Source organism: Anguilla rostrata, chromosome 8 (genome assembly GCF_018555375.3).
Source record: "Anguilla rostrata isolate EN2019 chromosome 8, ASM1855537v3, whole genome shotgun sequence".
Classification (NCBI taxonomy): Eukaryota; Metazoa; Chordata; class Actinopteri; order Anguilliformes; family Anguillidae; genus Anguilla; species Anguilla rostrata.
The window spans coordinates 4676504-4692169 of NC_057940.1; the positions used below are offsets into that span (position 1 = coordinate 4676504).

Sequence of the window (15666 nt, forward strand, 5' to 3'; positions counted from 1 at the left end):
CTCCTGGATTTTTTTTTTTCCGTGCTGGAATTTCCTCCGCGTCCCCCCCCACCCCCAGGTGCGTGCGGTGGAAAAAATACTCTTTTATACACGGAAAAAATATCGCGCGCACACTTTATGGAACGCAGTTTTACCGTATGCACTCGTATGAAATGTTGTATTCATGCTCGGTAAAATGTCCGGCTGTTGACGCAAGTCTTAACAGAGTGCATGTGAGTCCAATGGGGACCATATGTGGTCTGTACTGAGTTGATTTAACACTGCATATTTTATTGAGTATGGAAAATCATATGCGTTTAATATTCGGTCACAGTTTGCCCAGGGAATAGCAATAGAAACTATGAAAGCAGGAAACACTTGAAATTTTTAAAAAAGGCTGTAGCACTTGTAGAATCGTGATTATACCGCATAGTGAGTATACGTATCTTCGCGATCCATAAACAAAGCATTAGTTAAAACCACATTAAGAGAGACGGGCACTATCAGGAAAGTGTATCAGGAAAATCGCACTTGAAGACAGAAAACAGATAATCAGAAATGACCTTTTACGCTGTCCTTGTGTATACGTATATATTCTGAAAAACATACAGCGCAGCACAGCACAGGCATTAATGCAAGCTTGTCATTGAAAGAGAACATGCTATACCGCCCGTAATAATGCATGGTTTAAAGGAAACACATTTTCAGAGAAATTTTCCCTTCTTTCCGGAAAAAAATATTTTAAAAGTTATTCGATTAATGGCCCTGGCTCTTTTTGGAAGTGTTTATTCTATATAAATGGGGGGGGGGGGGGGGGGGGAATGGTACAAATAATAAACAAATGTACTGTTCTTGCAAGAAATATTTAGATCAGGATTTGACTTTCCTAACACAAAAATTTCAAAGAGCAGGAAATTCTTATTGCAGATAATAATAATAATAATAATCATCATCATCATCATATTATTAATAATAATGATAATGATGATGATGATGATAATAGTTTATAATAATACTAAATATTGTTGTTTATATATTTTTTATTTTAACTTTATTTATAATAAAAGCTTCATTTATATAGCCTATGCATATATATGTGCAGCTCTTACTGGTTTCTCAGCTCTTTTTGCTCCAGCTGAGGCCATGGTGGCCCTTGTCTTCATTCACAGTACACAGGAGACAGATGCACTGCTTATCTGTATGAAAGCCAACCTCCAGCAGCTTCTCATAATGAGAGTAGATCTTTTTTTCGGGGCAAACGTCCAGTGGCTTCATCTAGCTTGTGCTTCTTTACTGCAAGGGGGATGGACAACCCAGGCTGGAGGTGCGTTTTGGCAGTGAGAGGCCAGACACGCCAGACTGCTCTTTTTATGGCTTCCTGGCAGACATTTTGTGCCACTTCTCCAGGTCCAGTGTGAGTATAATAGGGCTGCAGTGTAGTATAATGTGTAAGGAGCTGGTCTGGTAATCTAAAGGCCACAGTTTAGGTTCCCAGGTAGGACACTGCCGTTGTACCCCTGAGCAAGGCACTTAACCTGCATTGCCTCAGTGCACATCCAGCATTACACTGTAAATGGATGCAGTGTGAACGCTGAGTGTAAAAGTTGTGTAAGTCGTAAGAGCATCTGCTAAACGCCTGTAATGTGAAGGCGAGCAGGTCTCCTTTAGTTACTCCACCATCTCGGCAGAGGTGGAAAGAAAAAAAAAAAGTCCAGGCTGTGTGTTTCTTCCACCCATGCACCCAACACAACCAGCCGATTATACAAATTAGTTCTACCTCCTGGCTGCTGAATTCTGCTAATTAGCAAATCCAGGCGATTTCCAGGCGGCGTTCCGAACCTGGATTTTACACCTTTACGCATTTCAGCAAACGTGGTGCTTTTTTCGTGCAGAACAGTCCTTGGAGAGAAAGCCTGTCTGTCCTGAGGACATCAGTAGATGCCGATGTGAGCAGCCCTTAATGCTGCCCACACAGTAATGGCGTTGGCTGAGAATAGTCGCCAGGTCCTTACAGTAGATCCAGATCCAGATCGGACAGCTCGACTGATCCTGGCCCAGGACATCTCCAGCTGCTGTCCTTTTTGCTGCTCGTACTGACAGTTACACACGCGCTACGTTTAAAATAGTTTGCATTGCTAATTTTTAAAAAAAGAAAGATTTTGTTTTTAGCCATCTCTCCTGCAGGAGCAACAAGGACGTGTGGAGCTACCGAAAGAATGTATGACACACTCGACTAGGGCATTTATTAACTACCCACTGGGCATTTAGACTTAGGGCATCTTTCCCTAAAGTGATGTTGACTTGATAAAAGGCTGTGTATTAGTTATGTTCCCATGTGAGGTTGTGTATTAGAGTAGGATTGTGTATCTGTTGATGGTAAATGGACTGCATTTATATAGCGCTTTTATCCAAAGCGCTTTACAATTGATGCCTCTCATTCACCAGAGCAGTTAGGGGTTAGGGGTCTTGCTCAAGGACACTTGTCTTACCCCTGAGCAGGGGTTTGAAGCGGACAACTCCGACTGCAGAAATTAGTTCTTACTCTGAGCCATGTTGCTCATTGATGTTGTGTATTAGCTGTGTACATATACGAAGGTTTTCACTGGTATATAGTTGTGTATCTGTGTGAGGCTGTGCATTAGTTGTGTATCTGTTGATGTTGTGTATTAGCTGTGTACATATATGAAGGTTTTCACTGGTATAGAGTTGTGTATCTGTGTGAGGCTGTGCATTAGTTGTGTATCTGTTGATGTTGTGTATTAGCTGTGTACATATATGAAGGTCTTCACTGGTATAGAGTTGTCGATCTGTGTGAGGCTGTGCATTAGTTGTGTATCTGTTGATGTTGTGTATTAGCTGTGTACATATATGAAGGTCTTCACTGGTATAGAGTTGTCGATCTGTGTGAGGTTGTGTTTTAGAGTAGAGTTGTGTATCTGTGTGAGGTTGTGTTTTGGAGTACAGTTATGTATCACGTGTCCTCTAGTGTGGTGGGACCTTTTCATACTGAAGTGATGGGGTCATGTATTCTTTTATTCTTTTATTATTTAAACACGCAGTACATCACATAACAGCCGCACACAGACGTGTAGGGAAAATATAAACAGCCAAAGCCTCTGCTTGGAGTCATCCCTCTGTTTGAATTATCACCCCCCCCCCCCCATATCCCAAGTCCATTCTCCTTTCAATACAACCACTCCTATCCTTCTTGTTTTGACTGCACCTGTAATTTGATAGGTTTTCTTTTTTAGATGAAATGGAACTAAAATAATTGTCCAAAGCTATGAAATTAAAAGGGGGCGTATTGTGGTATTTTATAGGCAGTAATCCTCTTATCTCATTAGCATTAAAAAGGATGTGATGCTATTATCTCATTAGCATTTAAAGGCAAGGGGTGCTCTTATCTCATTAGCATTTAAAGGAAAGAGTGCTCTTATCTCATTAGCATTTAAAGGCAAGGGGTGCTCTTATCTCATTAGCATTTAAAGGGATGTGATGCTATTATTGCATTAGCATTTAAAGGCAAGGGGTGCTCTTGTCTCATTAGCATTTAAAAGAAATAGTGCTCTTATCTTATTAACATTTAAAGGCAAGGGGTGCTCTTACCTCATTAGCATTTAAAAGGATGTGAAGCTATTATCTCATTAGCATTTAAAGGGATGTGATGCTATTCTCTCATTAGTATTTAAAGGCAAGGGTGCTCTTATCTCATTAGCATTTAAAGGCAAGGGGTGCTCTTGTCTCATTAGCATTTAAAAGGATGTGAAGCTATTATCTCATTAGTATTTAAAGGCAAGGGGTGCTATTCTCTCATTAGCATTTAAAGGCAATGGGTGCTCTTATCTCATTAGCAATATTGGCAAGCTATGCTGAGGTTACAAAACATGGACACAGACTATACTCATAAATTTGTTCTTAAATGAATGGAACTACATATTTTTCTTTCTTCAATGCTTTCTCACCCAATAAACTACTAAGGACCTTAAATAAATATCTATGGCCATTTTAGCATATTTAAAAGCACAGTTAAATTCAAACCAATAGACTTTTTGAACTCCTGTGAAATCAGTTCAGAATCAGGTGGCAAATGGAAATTGAAAATATAAGTTCATAGAATAGGAACTGAGAGTAGGAATGTCAGAAGAATTCTGGGTATTGTATGCACACTGGCAGTCATATGGCCAACCAAAACATTTTTAGAGCAGAATGTAATTAGTGATGTTTTACAGCTTATTATCATACATGAAAATTTAAATGAACACAAGCTGTGAAAAAAACAACATATTCCTTAACTGAAATAAAAAATAAGAAACATGCCTGTCCGAGAAACTACAAATAAACTGAAACCGAAGTCTTTGCGTCTCAATCTAAATAAAATAAATGGAAACAGATGTAATTTTCATATCGTTTAATTTTTTATATTTTTTAACAAAAGAGACGATAAAAGCTCTTGACCTGTCTGTTGGGCGTCCAGGCAGTTGCAGCCACTAGATGGCAATACGCTACATAGTGTATTATAAACACTCTAAATGGAAAAGTGTAGAGTTAAGACAAAACAGTGATCAAACCTTGCTAGCTATCACCCCATGCACCTCAATCCCATGGCCAGCGAATGATATCGGGTTCTGGGGTTATTTTGAATAGATTAAAAATACTGGACTGTACCTTTTCAACTTTTAAAAGTCACCAAAAGCTTCTTGTTAGGTATGCGGTAACGTCAGTTAATTGTCAGAAGCTTTGCGTTTTGCCTTTTGTGGCTAAAAAGATCTATATATTATATATTAGTCGTCAGTTGCCATACCTCCATGCACTCTGCTCCTGCCGAATGGCTGAAGCTAAGCAAGTGTGGGATTGGTTAGTACTTGGATAAGAGACCACCAGGGAATACTGAGTTGCTGTTGGAAGTGGTGTTGGTGGGCCAGCAGGGGGCAATCTTCCTTCAAATAAACCCCAATGCCCCAGTGCAGTGACGGGGACACTGCTGTAGGAAATGCCGTCTTTCAGATGAGACGTTAAACCGAGGTCCTGACTCACTGTGGTCATTACAGATCCCATGACAGTTATCACAAAGAGTAGGGGGTTCCCTGGTGTCCTGGCTAAATCCCAGATCTGGCTCTCGCAAACTTGCCACCAAAATCATCCCCTGATTTAATTGGCTAAAAAAATGTTCTCTCTCTCTCCACATTGCTAATGTGTGGTGAGCTTTCTGTCGCAAAATGGCTGCCATGTATAACCCAGGTGGGTGCTACACATTGGTGGTGGGTGAGGTGAGTTCCCCTTCATCGCTGTAAAGCACTTTGAGAAAAGTGCTATATAAATGCAAGGATATTATATTAAGTAATATATAACCTATATTACTTAATCATTGGTAATCATTTGTTCACATTAGTCCATGAAATGTTACTTTAAAAAATGTTACTTTAAATCAGTTACTTTAAAAAGGTATTCACTTCAGCAAACTAAAATGGCGTATTTATACTGCGAAACCAAATGTGTCTAAGTGTCTAGTTAATTTGCTGTCGATGTTTCCACTCTAAGGCAAAGGTGATTGATGGCACTGAAAATTAACTGATACTTGCATTTGCCCCCCTGCAGCTAAAACTAACGCAAGATAATACAAAAAGGAAACAGGCATGGATGTCCAAAAGAGCAACAAAGATTGACTTGAAACTAAACCAGAAAATGACACTGGAAACCAAATTCAAACATATTATAGAAATAAAAATGAATTGAAAATACATAATAATCTTGGTTTTAACCATCTCCACTCTCCAGTGCTCCAAAAAGCCTTTAAAATAGCCATTCTAGGCCCCAGTTACCAAAAATTACACCTAATGCTGGCAAAATTGGTTTACAAACAAAAAGCAAAAAAGCAAATAACAACCATGAACAGAGGCCTGTGTCTTGGAGCAGGATTACTGATTTAGCAGGATAACTTGCACTAAGTAAAACCTGGACCCTCCCAAATATGCAACAGGAACTGAAGTAAAAAGTGGGTTTTTCCTCAGTGCAGTTATCCAACAACAGTAATCTTGCTTCATGATACAGGCCCCAGGCAAATAATTATATCAACAAAATTATAACACAAATTATTATATGTACGCTTTGAAATATAACAGCAGTTTAACTAGCTGGTTATTTCTCTTTAAAATGATAAACACGTTAGAGGCACTTTGGGCTACAGTAATACAATTAAACACGCAATAAAACAACGAGTCTGTGATTTCAAATAATTTTCAAGTCATTACTCATGTGTATAAAAACATGTAAAATTTAAAGGAGTTACAATAATTTTGGCTTATCGTGTGAAAAAACAAAACAGAGGCAGTTGCAGTAAAATCAGTCGAAATGAAAGAAAAATTTTTAAATTCAGACTCACTTATTTTGTAACACTTCATATGATCCACTTAACACTGAAAGCTCAACACAGAATACACAAACAGTATCTTTTCTTGCAGCTAATGTTGTGGTGGATATTCTTCTGTTTTTGGCTTTGCTTTTGTTTTCGGTATTTCTTTTGGAAGAGAGGGCTCCATTGCTTTTGGGGACAGGCCGTCTCTGCTTTCTTTTGGGGGTGACCCTGGGTTTTTTGGGGGTACAGACAGCCAGACTGACAGAATGCTTGGGAGTCCCGCGTTTTTACATTTCCAAAAACGATCTGCGGTTATCGACCACGAAAATCCCACAAACTGATTTACCCATAACACTTTAAATGGACCAGGTGAGATGTGCGAGCAGCCGTCTGGACCAATCTGGAAAGTCTTTTAGCCTAAACACCATTTTTTTAAAGAGCTGTCTTGGCTGGGGTCACAGGTTCGACACACACGTACCAGATACTCAGCTACTGTGTTCCGATTGTCCTGACTGCTGCTTAATCACCAGACCTGGGTCAAATACATATTTGTTTTGGATTCAAATACTTTTCTGTGCTCTACTGATCTTGCCTGGTGTAACTGATCCTGCAAAAAACGACCAAAGCAAATACTAGCATTTGACCCAGGTCTGTTAATTACGAAAGACTGGGACTAGTAAAAGGAGTTTCCAGCGCTATATTACAGTACAGGATATTCCATCGTCACGGTATTGTACTTGGTCATGCCCCTACACAAATATCACAGTCGGAATGCTTAAATGTGGGGGAACACAGAGCTGAGCATCTAGTGAGTCTGTTGAATCAATGATGGGGGGGGGGGTGCTCACATGCTGTTAACACTCTCCTTATTTAAATGCACCAATCAGATGCAGCAAGACTCTCGGAATTTAAATGTCACCAATCAGATGCAGCAATGAGACGGCAAAACAGGGATTTTGTACTGGCTGGTTACTGCATGTTGCAATGCTATTGGTGGGAACGTCAGGGTCTTACATTATACCTTTGAGGCAAGCGGTTAAGAAGAGGTGCATTGTGGGACACCAGGGAGCTCAGAACCAAAGATGCTCCACATTTTTTTTTTTTAAACAGCAAAGAAGATCTTTGAAGAGCAGGAACCAAAGGAAGACATTTTTTTTTTCATCCCCAACCCCACGACCCCCTTCCGCCCCCCCTCCCCTCACACAGAGACAAAGACCAGGCGAGCGGAGTACACCAGGTCGGCCAGGTAAAGCAGGAAGTTGACGACGGTGAGGACGGCCACGGCCACCAGCTTGTCCCAGGGGCATAGGCCCGGGCTGCTGCTGCAGGAGGACGGGCGGCTGGTCTGGCGGGTGTACTTGCTGTCGAACTGGAAGACGGGCCAGATGATGGCGGCCGACAGGTACATGAGCACGGCCAGGAGGGCGAAGGCGGACAGGAAGCGGGCGAAGGAGAAGGGCAGGCAGCCGGTGCACTCGCCCACGCACAGCACGATGATGGCGGCCGACAGGATGAAGCACACGCAGTACACCGCCAGGCACCACTTCAGCGCGTCGTGGCGGTCGTAGGACACCGGGTCGCTGATGAAGACGAAGATGACGCAGGCCACGAAGGTCTCGCACACCTTGAGCAGGCCGGGGACGGTGGCCATGTAGCCCACCACCTCGCCGGGCCGGGCCTTGCTGATGCTCACCTCCGTCAGGTACGCCACCGTTGCCAGGCAGGAGAAGACGGTGGCCACGATGCGGTAGTCGCGCGTGCGGTCGCTCCTCTGGTAGCCCTTCAGGAAGTAGAGGGGGAAGATGACGGAGGCGGACAGGCAGAGCAGGGAGGCGTAGCAGGCGAAGGTGATGGGGAAGTTCTTCCAGGAGACGGGGGCCCGGGCCTGCAGGCCGAAGGCCTCCACCAGCAGCACCAGCAGCGTGCCCACGAAGCTGAAGCCCCAGCAGAACAGGCACCAGTCGCCCGTCCCGTGCCGGAGGTTCGCCCCGTGCACCGCCACGCTGAAGGCCACGCACGCCAGCACCATGGCCGCCAGCCGCGCCCAAAACAGGGGGGACGAGTGCATCACTACCAGAGGCATTGTGGGACGCCGCTCGTGTTTTGTTTTCTGTGTGTGTGTATTTGTGTTCGTGAGCGAGTGCTGGCCTCTCTGGGCTGCGGGATCCGAGGAGCGCTGTCGTTCGGCACGTCAGTGGGAGGAGACGGAGGTGACGGGCAGGTGCGCTCTCAAACCTGTGGGAGAGGGGGATACGGGAACAGGAAGTCAGGGGCGGACGCCAAACCACTCAAACAAAACATTCACCTCTAGAAGACAAGGTACGTAGTACACCGTACATGCCAAAATCATTTAAGTCAAATAATTACGCCCATTGAGTTTTCTTTATTATTGTTGCTATTCTGGTTAGTGTTATTAGTTGTAGCTGTAGCAGTATTATTATTTATTATTATTATTATTATTATTATTATTATTATTAGTAGTAGTAGTAGTAGTAGTAGTAATTGTAGTAACAGCAGTAGTAATAGTAGTTGCAGCAACAGTGGTACTAGTTGTAATAGTATGGGCAGTAGTAGTAATAGCAGTAGTGATAGTAGCACTAATAGCAGTAGTGTTGTCAGCTTCATGACTGCTAAAAAACATATAGACCTGTGAATAATATGTGTACGAGTGAAAAGCATATGTATGTATTTTTGTGTGCGTGTGTATGTGTGGAATGGTGTATGTGTGTGTGTGTGTCTGGTCCTCATAAGTGACCAAAAAACTGATAGACCTTATAACTCACAAAAACAAGACTGTGCGCATATGTGTCTGCATGTGTATCCGTGTGTGTGTGTGTGTCTGTGTGTAAGTGTGTGTGTGTGTCTGTGTGTGTAAGCGTGTGTGTGTATCCGTGTGTGTGTGTGTGTCTGTGTGTAAGTGTGTGTGTGTGTATCCATGTGTGTGTGTGTGTCTGTGTGTGTAAGCGTGTGTGTGTATCCGTGTGTGTGTGTGTGTCTGTGTGTAAGTGTGTGTGTGTGTATCCATGCGTGTGTCTGTGTGCAAGTGTGTGTGTGTGTGTATCCATGCGTGTGTCTGTGTGTAAGTGTGTGTCTGTGTGTAAGTGTGTGTGTGTGTATCCATGTGTGTGTGTGTGTCTGTGTGTGTAAGCGTGTGTGTGTATCCATGTGTGTGTGTGTGTCTGTGTGTAAGTGTGTGTGTGTGTGTGTATCCATGCGTGTGTCTGTGTGTAAGTGTGTGTCTGTGTGTAAGTGTGTGTGTGTGTATCCATGTGTGTGTGTGTGTCTGTGTGTGTAAGCGTGTGTGTGTATCCATGTGTGTGTGTGTGTCTGTGTGTAAGTGTGTGTGTGTGTGTGTATCCATGCGTGTGTCTGTGTGTAAGTGTGTGTGTGTATCCATGTGTGTGTGTGTGTCTGTGTGCAAGTGTGTGTGTGTGTATCCAGGCGTGTGTCTGTGTGTAAGTGTGTGTCTGTGTGTAAGTGTGTGTGTGTGTATCCATGTGTGTGTGTGTGTCTGTGTGTGTAAGCGTGTGTGTGTATCCATGTGTGTGTGTGTGTCTGTGTGTAAGTGTGTGTGTGTGTGTGTATCCATGCGTGTGTCTGTGTGTAAGTGTGTGTGTGTATCCATGTGTGTGTGTGTGTCTGTGTGTAAGTATGTGTGTGTGTATCCATGCGTGTGTCTGTGTGTGTAAGCGTGTGTGTGTATCCATGTGTGTGTGTGTGTGTGTGTCTGTGTGTAAGTGTGTGTGTGTGTATCCATGCGTGTGTCTGTGTGTAAGTGTGTGTGTGTGTATCCATGCGTGTGTCTGTGTGTAAGTGTGTGTGTGTGTATCTATGCGTGTGTCTGTGTGTAAGTGTGTGTGTGTGTATCCATGCGTGTGTCTGTGTGTAAGTGTGTGTGTGTGTATCCGTGTGTGTGTGTGTGTTTCAGCGGCAGCAGCAGTAGCCTCAGTCTGACCCCACAAGCTTCAGTATGTCATCAGGCACCATGGGTGGAGTCAGGACAGACTGGGGGGGGGGGGGGTACAGGGGGGAGGGGGAGGACACAGAAAAGGGAAAGCCTCTCTACTCTAACCTTGCGGGACACACATTCCCAATGCAACGATGGAGTGAAAATAGCAAGAGCATGAGTCACCCCGCCCTCCCTTCTCTCTCTCTTTCCCCCAGTTCCTCCCTCTCCCTTCCTCCCTGTTCAGTCAGACTTTCCTTCCTACTGATGAATTCCAGATGTGTGAGCTGTTCAGCACTGCCCCCACCTCTCCTCTCTCTGTGAGCTTCCAGATGTACCCAAATTGTAACCCTTTACGAACTACACTACCCATGAGCCCCAGCTCCCCACACCCCACACACAAACACACTGGCTATATTCAAGCACTTAAAAATGCATCCTTCCTTCCTTCCTTCCTTCCTTGTGCCCCTTTCTCCTTGTGGCCCAAAAGGGACTAGCTGGAAACGTTTGAGATTGTTCAATAAAAAAGGAAGGAAACATGATCCATCGTCGTTCCCTTCCTATGGTGACGGATACAATGACACATCCTTTACAGAATAAATTTGGGCCGCACATGACTGCAATCCCATATGTGCTACCTGCAAGTTTCCGCTTCATACAAACTCTTAACTGTGCTGTGACACTGCCTTCTGCTTCAAACAGATTCTTACAGTGCTGTGACACATTTTCAGCTTCATACAAACTCTTAACTGTGCTGTGACACTGCCTTCTGCTTCAAACAGATTCTTACAGTGCTGTGACACATTTTCAGCTTCATACAAACTCTTAACTGTGCTGTGACAGGTTCAAGCTCCACACAGATTCTTACTGTGCTGTGACACAGTCTCAAGCTTCATACAGATTCTTACAGTGCTGTGACACATTTTTTGCTTCACACAAACTCTTAACTGTGCTGTGACACCGTCTCAAGCTTCATACAGATTCTTACAGTGCTTAAATAGTTTCCAGCTTCATACAGATTCATACAGTACAGTGACAGGTTTTCCAGCTCAATACAGATTCTTACTGTGCTGTGACACGGTTTCAAGCTCCATATAGATTCTTACTGAGCTGTGACAGTTTCAAGCTTCATACAGATTCTGACTGTGCTGTGCCACAGTTTACAGATTCTTACTGAGCTGTGACAGTTTCAAGCTTCATACTGATTCTTACTGTACTGTGATACAGTTTCAAGCTCCATACTGATTCTTACTGTGCTGTGACACAGTTTACAGATTCTTACTGAGCTGTGACAGTTTCAAGCTTCATACTGATTCTTACTGTACTGTGATACAGTTTCAAGCTCCATACTGATTCTTACTGTGCTGTGACACACTTACAAGCTCCATACTGATTCTTACAGTGCTGTGACACAGTTTCAAGCTCCATACAGATTCTGACTGAATTAAATTGTTAAATGTACGAACGCGAGCAACGCGTACAAGTGTCAATGACGCCATTAATGTTAGCTGTCCAGGGTGCATTTGTCTCTGGCGTTAATGGTGAAACAAGCGTTAGTCACATGGCTGGCCCGTTCAGACTGACAGACTGGTGCAGCTCAGAAAGCCAGCCAGGCCCCGCCCAGGAAAGGCTAGGTGGCGCTCTGAGAGTAACTGTGCCCCACCCAGGAAGGGAGGGGAAGGCCTCGTGCATGTGCGCAAACATCAGCAGCAGGAGAGAACAGGATGCGACAGGACTACACACACACACACACCCACACACAAACGAAAAATGCACACACACACAAACGCAAACGCGCACACACACCATGCACACAGGCAAACCCACACACACACACCCACACACAAACACACCGCGCACGCACGCACACACACACACAGACACGCACCACGTACACAGGTAAATCCACACACACAAACGTGCACACAGACACCACGCACACACACACACACACACACACGCACACCACGCACACACACACACACACACCACACACAGACACATGCTGCTCCTGGTTTGTTTGGCTCACTGTTTATCTGTGTTTCTGAGGTCACATGCTCCATTAACTCTAACCCAATATAATTCCACCTATAATGAGATTAGAGCACAACAGCTCGCTCATACTGCCACAGAATCCTGATAGAAAAACTGAACGAAAGAGGGAGGGAAGGAGAGAAACAAACAACCCTGGAACGTTTCAGTGAAGCAGTGCTAGAGTACTATATTCTGCTGATTGCTGGATGTATAAAATGATAAGTAAGGCAATAATAGGCGAGCTGCAGTGCAGCATGTCATGCTAAGAAACAAATCTTTAAAAAATGCAATCTATTTTAATGGGATGCGTTGTAATCCGAATGTTTTCATAATGCAATTTCGTACTTTTTCAGGCAAATTAGCCCACTCAGCAAAAATTGCCTGCAGTCAAACCTGCAGCCGCCATCGCCAGTGCTGTGTAACCATGGCAACAAATGAGAATAGAACAGATCCACTGTAATGAAATAAAATTAATTAGGATGGAAAGCAAAGTATTTGATTGCCATCTCTGGCAAACTGTGAACCTCTTTTTTCTTCTTGAAGAAACAGGCAAAGGATCGGAATGGGTTTTAACAAAAGGCAAGTTTCCAAGATTCAAGGCGTTTATAAAAAATATTTGGTGTTTAATCTACGGTATATGAATAATGCTAGAAATAATGCTATAAATGCATAATCTGCTTTTGAAATGCAGACTTACACTGGGGTGAGTTATGTGGAGCACAGACGCTTGTCCTACAACAGGATCACACCAAGTTGTCGGATTGGAAACAAAAACTGTGCATGTTATAAATTTCAATTTCATATCGTTCATACAGAGTAAAGTGTTCAGCGTAAAATCAGCTGTTACAGGGTATAGTGTCTGGTGGCGTAGCCTGAAGAGCACTGTCTACATGCTCTTTAGGAGCCGCGACGTCGGCGGTTCGAGTCTGACCGCGCGACCTTTGTCGCACATCTCTTCCTCCTTCTTCCTGTCTCTCTACACTGTCCTGTCCAATAAAGCTGAAAAAGCCCAAAAAATGTGTATATATATATATATATATATATATAAAAATGTTACAGGCTGAGGGTACATCCTGTATGGTCTGAACAGGACTCATATGTACATTGTTATAATTAACACTGGATATTTTACAGTGTTATGATGTTGCCATAATAGACAAGGTAAATTATACAACAGATGATGCATAATGTCATAAAGGTACGTCACAAATAACAAATAAACATTTTTAATTCTATAAAACATAATATTTGGTCTTCGTTTTTAGGTCTGAAGGTGGTTTAAACTGCATTTTTTACTGTTTCACCACCAAATTCATTCATTCGAGTAATGATTTTACATGTGCGCCAGTTTGTTCTCTTTTGTGCGGAGCTGCTCAGTAAATAACAATAATGTGTAACTGAAAAGCAGATGTGAAATAAAAGCATGGCAAAGTACACGCCTACAATCACAGTACTTGATTTTAAAAAATGTAAGTTCATATGAAATAATTAAATAATGAAATAATAAATAAGTAAATCGATACATATTTTACATTAGCAATTTTAATGTTTCAATTCAGTCTGCCCATGAAATCAAATTTGATGCTATTGATATTATCGTATTCTACGTTTAAAAATGTGATCTCTAGGTCGCTTGTGTCCGTTTGGGTGTGTGCGTTAGTTGTGTATTTGTATGTCTGTGGAGCTCGTTACTCATAGTCACATCACGGCACAACCGCCGTGCCGCGCCCAGATGTTCGTTTGAGCTCCTATACGTGCAATATCCCGCCGATGCCATAGCCTACGTCCCGGAAAATTACATTTCAGGCATTTAGCAGACGCTCTTATCCAGACCGACTTACACAACTTATTTTTTTTTATTTTAACATATACGGCTGGATAGACTGATATACTGAAGCAATGTAGGTTAGGTACCATTGCTCAAGTACAACGACAGTGTCCTACCTGGGAATCGAACTTTCTGGGCAGCAGTGTAGTATAATGGGTACAGTAGCTGGTTTTGACATTATACTACACTGCCGCCCCGAACAGAAAAAGTTCATGCGCAACAGACTTTATTGCCCAATAAAGTGTGTTTAGACGGTTGCATTATTTTAAAATATAGAGCTTGATTCGCTCATGCCAGGCGAAAAATTAAACAAACTACTTGTTGGTTCACTTTCAGCCACTACAAAACTGCTAATTCGACAGCTACTTCTTGGTACAATTTCTGCATCCCGTTCGTAAACCCGAACCTCCCTTTCGTGTTGCACCCCAAAATCCCAACACCCATGCTGACCCAAAGCTGGTCCTCAGTTGGCTACGCAAGGTATGCGGGTTTGGAAAAGTAGCGGTAATGTCGACGTCATGCCGAACGCAATAGTAAGACACAGCGGCTCTAAAACGTGCAAATAATAGGCCTAATAGTTCGCTGACGTAGGTTAGCATAGCCTACCTTTTCTTTATCCACTCCGCGGCTCTTTAAGTCTCGCCTTTCTGCCCCGAGGCACACAACTCTGATTCCTCGCGCGTTCTTACAACTACACAAGACAAGAGACGTTTCCCCGGCGCCATCCCGCCCATTCCTAACCAAATTAGGTCTTAAATTTCGTTCGTTGTTTCCATTTCGTTCTCTGTCCCTCATCTCTCCCTCCTCCTCTTCCCCTTTAGGAAGCACCTCCCTTCCACTAGAGAAAAGTACAGCGGTCCTCCTGTTTCTCCACTGACGAGATTAAACAAATTGTTTAGCCGATTTAAAAATATAAACCTGAGATCGCACTGGGTCGTATGTAGCCTATGAGTAAAGGTCTGTCATCATTCTACTACCGAGGAACATTTATCAGGAAACTGTCCACAAAACTAACGTTAATTTCTTTAATTTTACTATCCGAAACAATGATGTAGGCTAGTCTACCCGTAAAACCCACGTTCTTTAGCCTACTGTGTGCTTCAGCAACTCTATTTAGTTAGGCTATTATGCGAAATAATAACCTATAATAAGCAACAAATCTTTGCATATGTAGCTATAAATAATAGATGCATGATAAAATGGACTAAAATACGTTTTATACTTCAGAAGTTTTTATAGGTATTTAAGCCCATATCATATTATGTAGACCTAGTCATCGTACAAAGTGAATGCAGAAATATTGATCACTGAATAAAATAATAAATGAATATCACTCGCAGTAAAATACATTCTACATCAATCAGAAACACATGCATTGAGACGTTTGTGTTCAAAGCATATTATGTTTTTTTAATTATTTTTTTTAAATTTCATTATTAAAGCAGCCTAATGTTTCTACTTTTCGGAAACAACAGCATTTGTGTCTTCCGCGAAATGTTGCCCATCGCTCTCTCGGTATTTGTAAAC

General features: G+C 42.8%; 1 protein-coding gene and 1 long non-coding RNA gene across 2 annotated transcripts; one reads left to right on the forward strand and one right to left on the reverse strand.

The window, feature by feature from the left end:
- Window positions 1–2548: 2548 nt before the first annotated feature.
- LOC135260611 (uncharacterized) lies at window positions 2549–3949 on the forward strand. The gene is made up of 2 exons (XR_010331677.1): window positions 2549–3366; window positions 3806–3949. It is a non-coding gene; the product is annotated as an uncharacterized LOC135260611 (long non-coding RNA).
- A 423-nt stretch (window positions 3950–4372) lies between these two features.
- LOC135260609 (myeloid-associated differentiation marker homolog) lies at window positions 4373–14959 on the reverse strand. The gene is made up of 2 exons (XM_064345980.1): window positions 14746–14959; window positions 4373–8566 (listed from the first exon to the last, which is right to left on the reverse strand). The coding sequence occupies exon 2, from the start codon at window positions 8412–8414 to the stop codon at window positions 7530–7532; it is 885 nt and encodes a 294-aa protein (XP_064202050.1). The 5' UTR covers window positions 8415–8566; window positions 14746–14959; the 3' UTR covers window positions 4373–7529.
- Between the last annotated feature and the right edge of the window lie 707 nt (window positions 14960–15666).

What these genes read in the sequence shown, in the direction of transcription:
- LOC135260609 (XM_064345980.1), bottom strand. Translation starts at nt 8,414, where the DNA reads ATGCCTCTGGTAGTGATGCACTCGTCCCCCCTGTTTTGGGCGCGGCTG.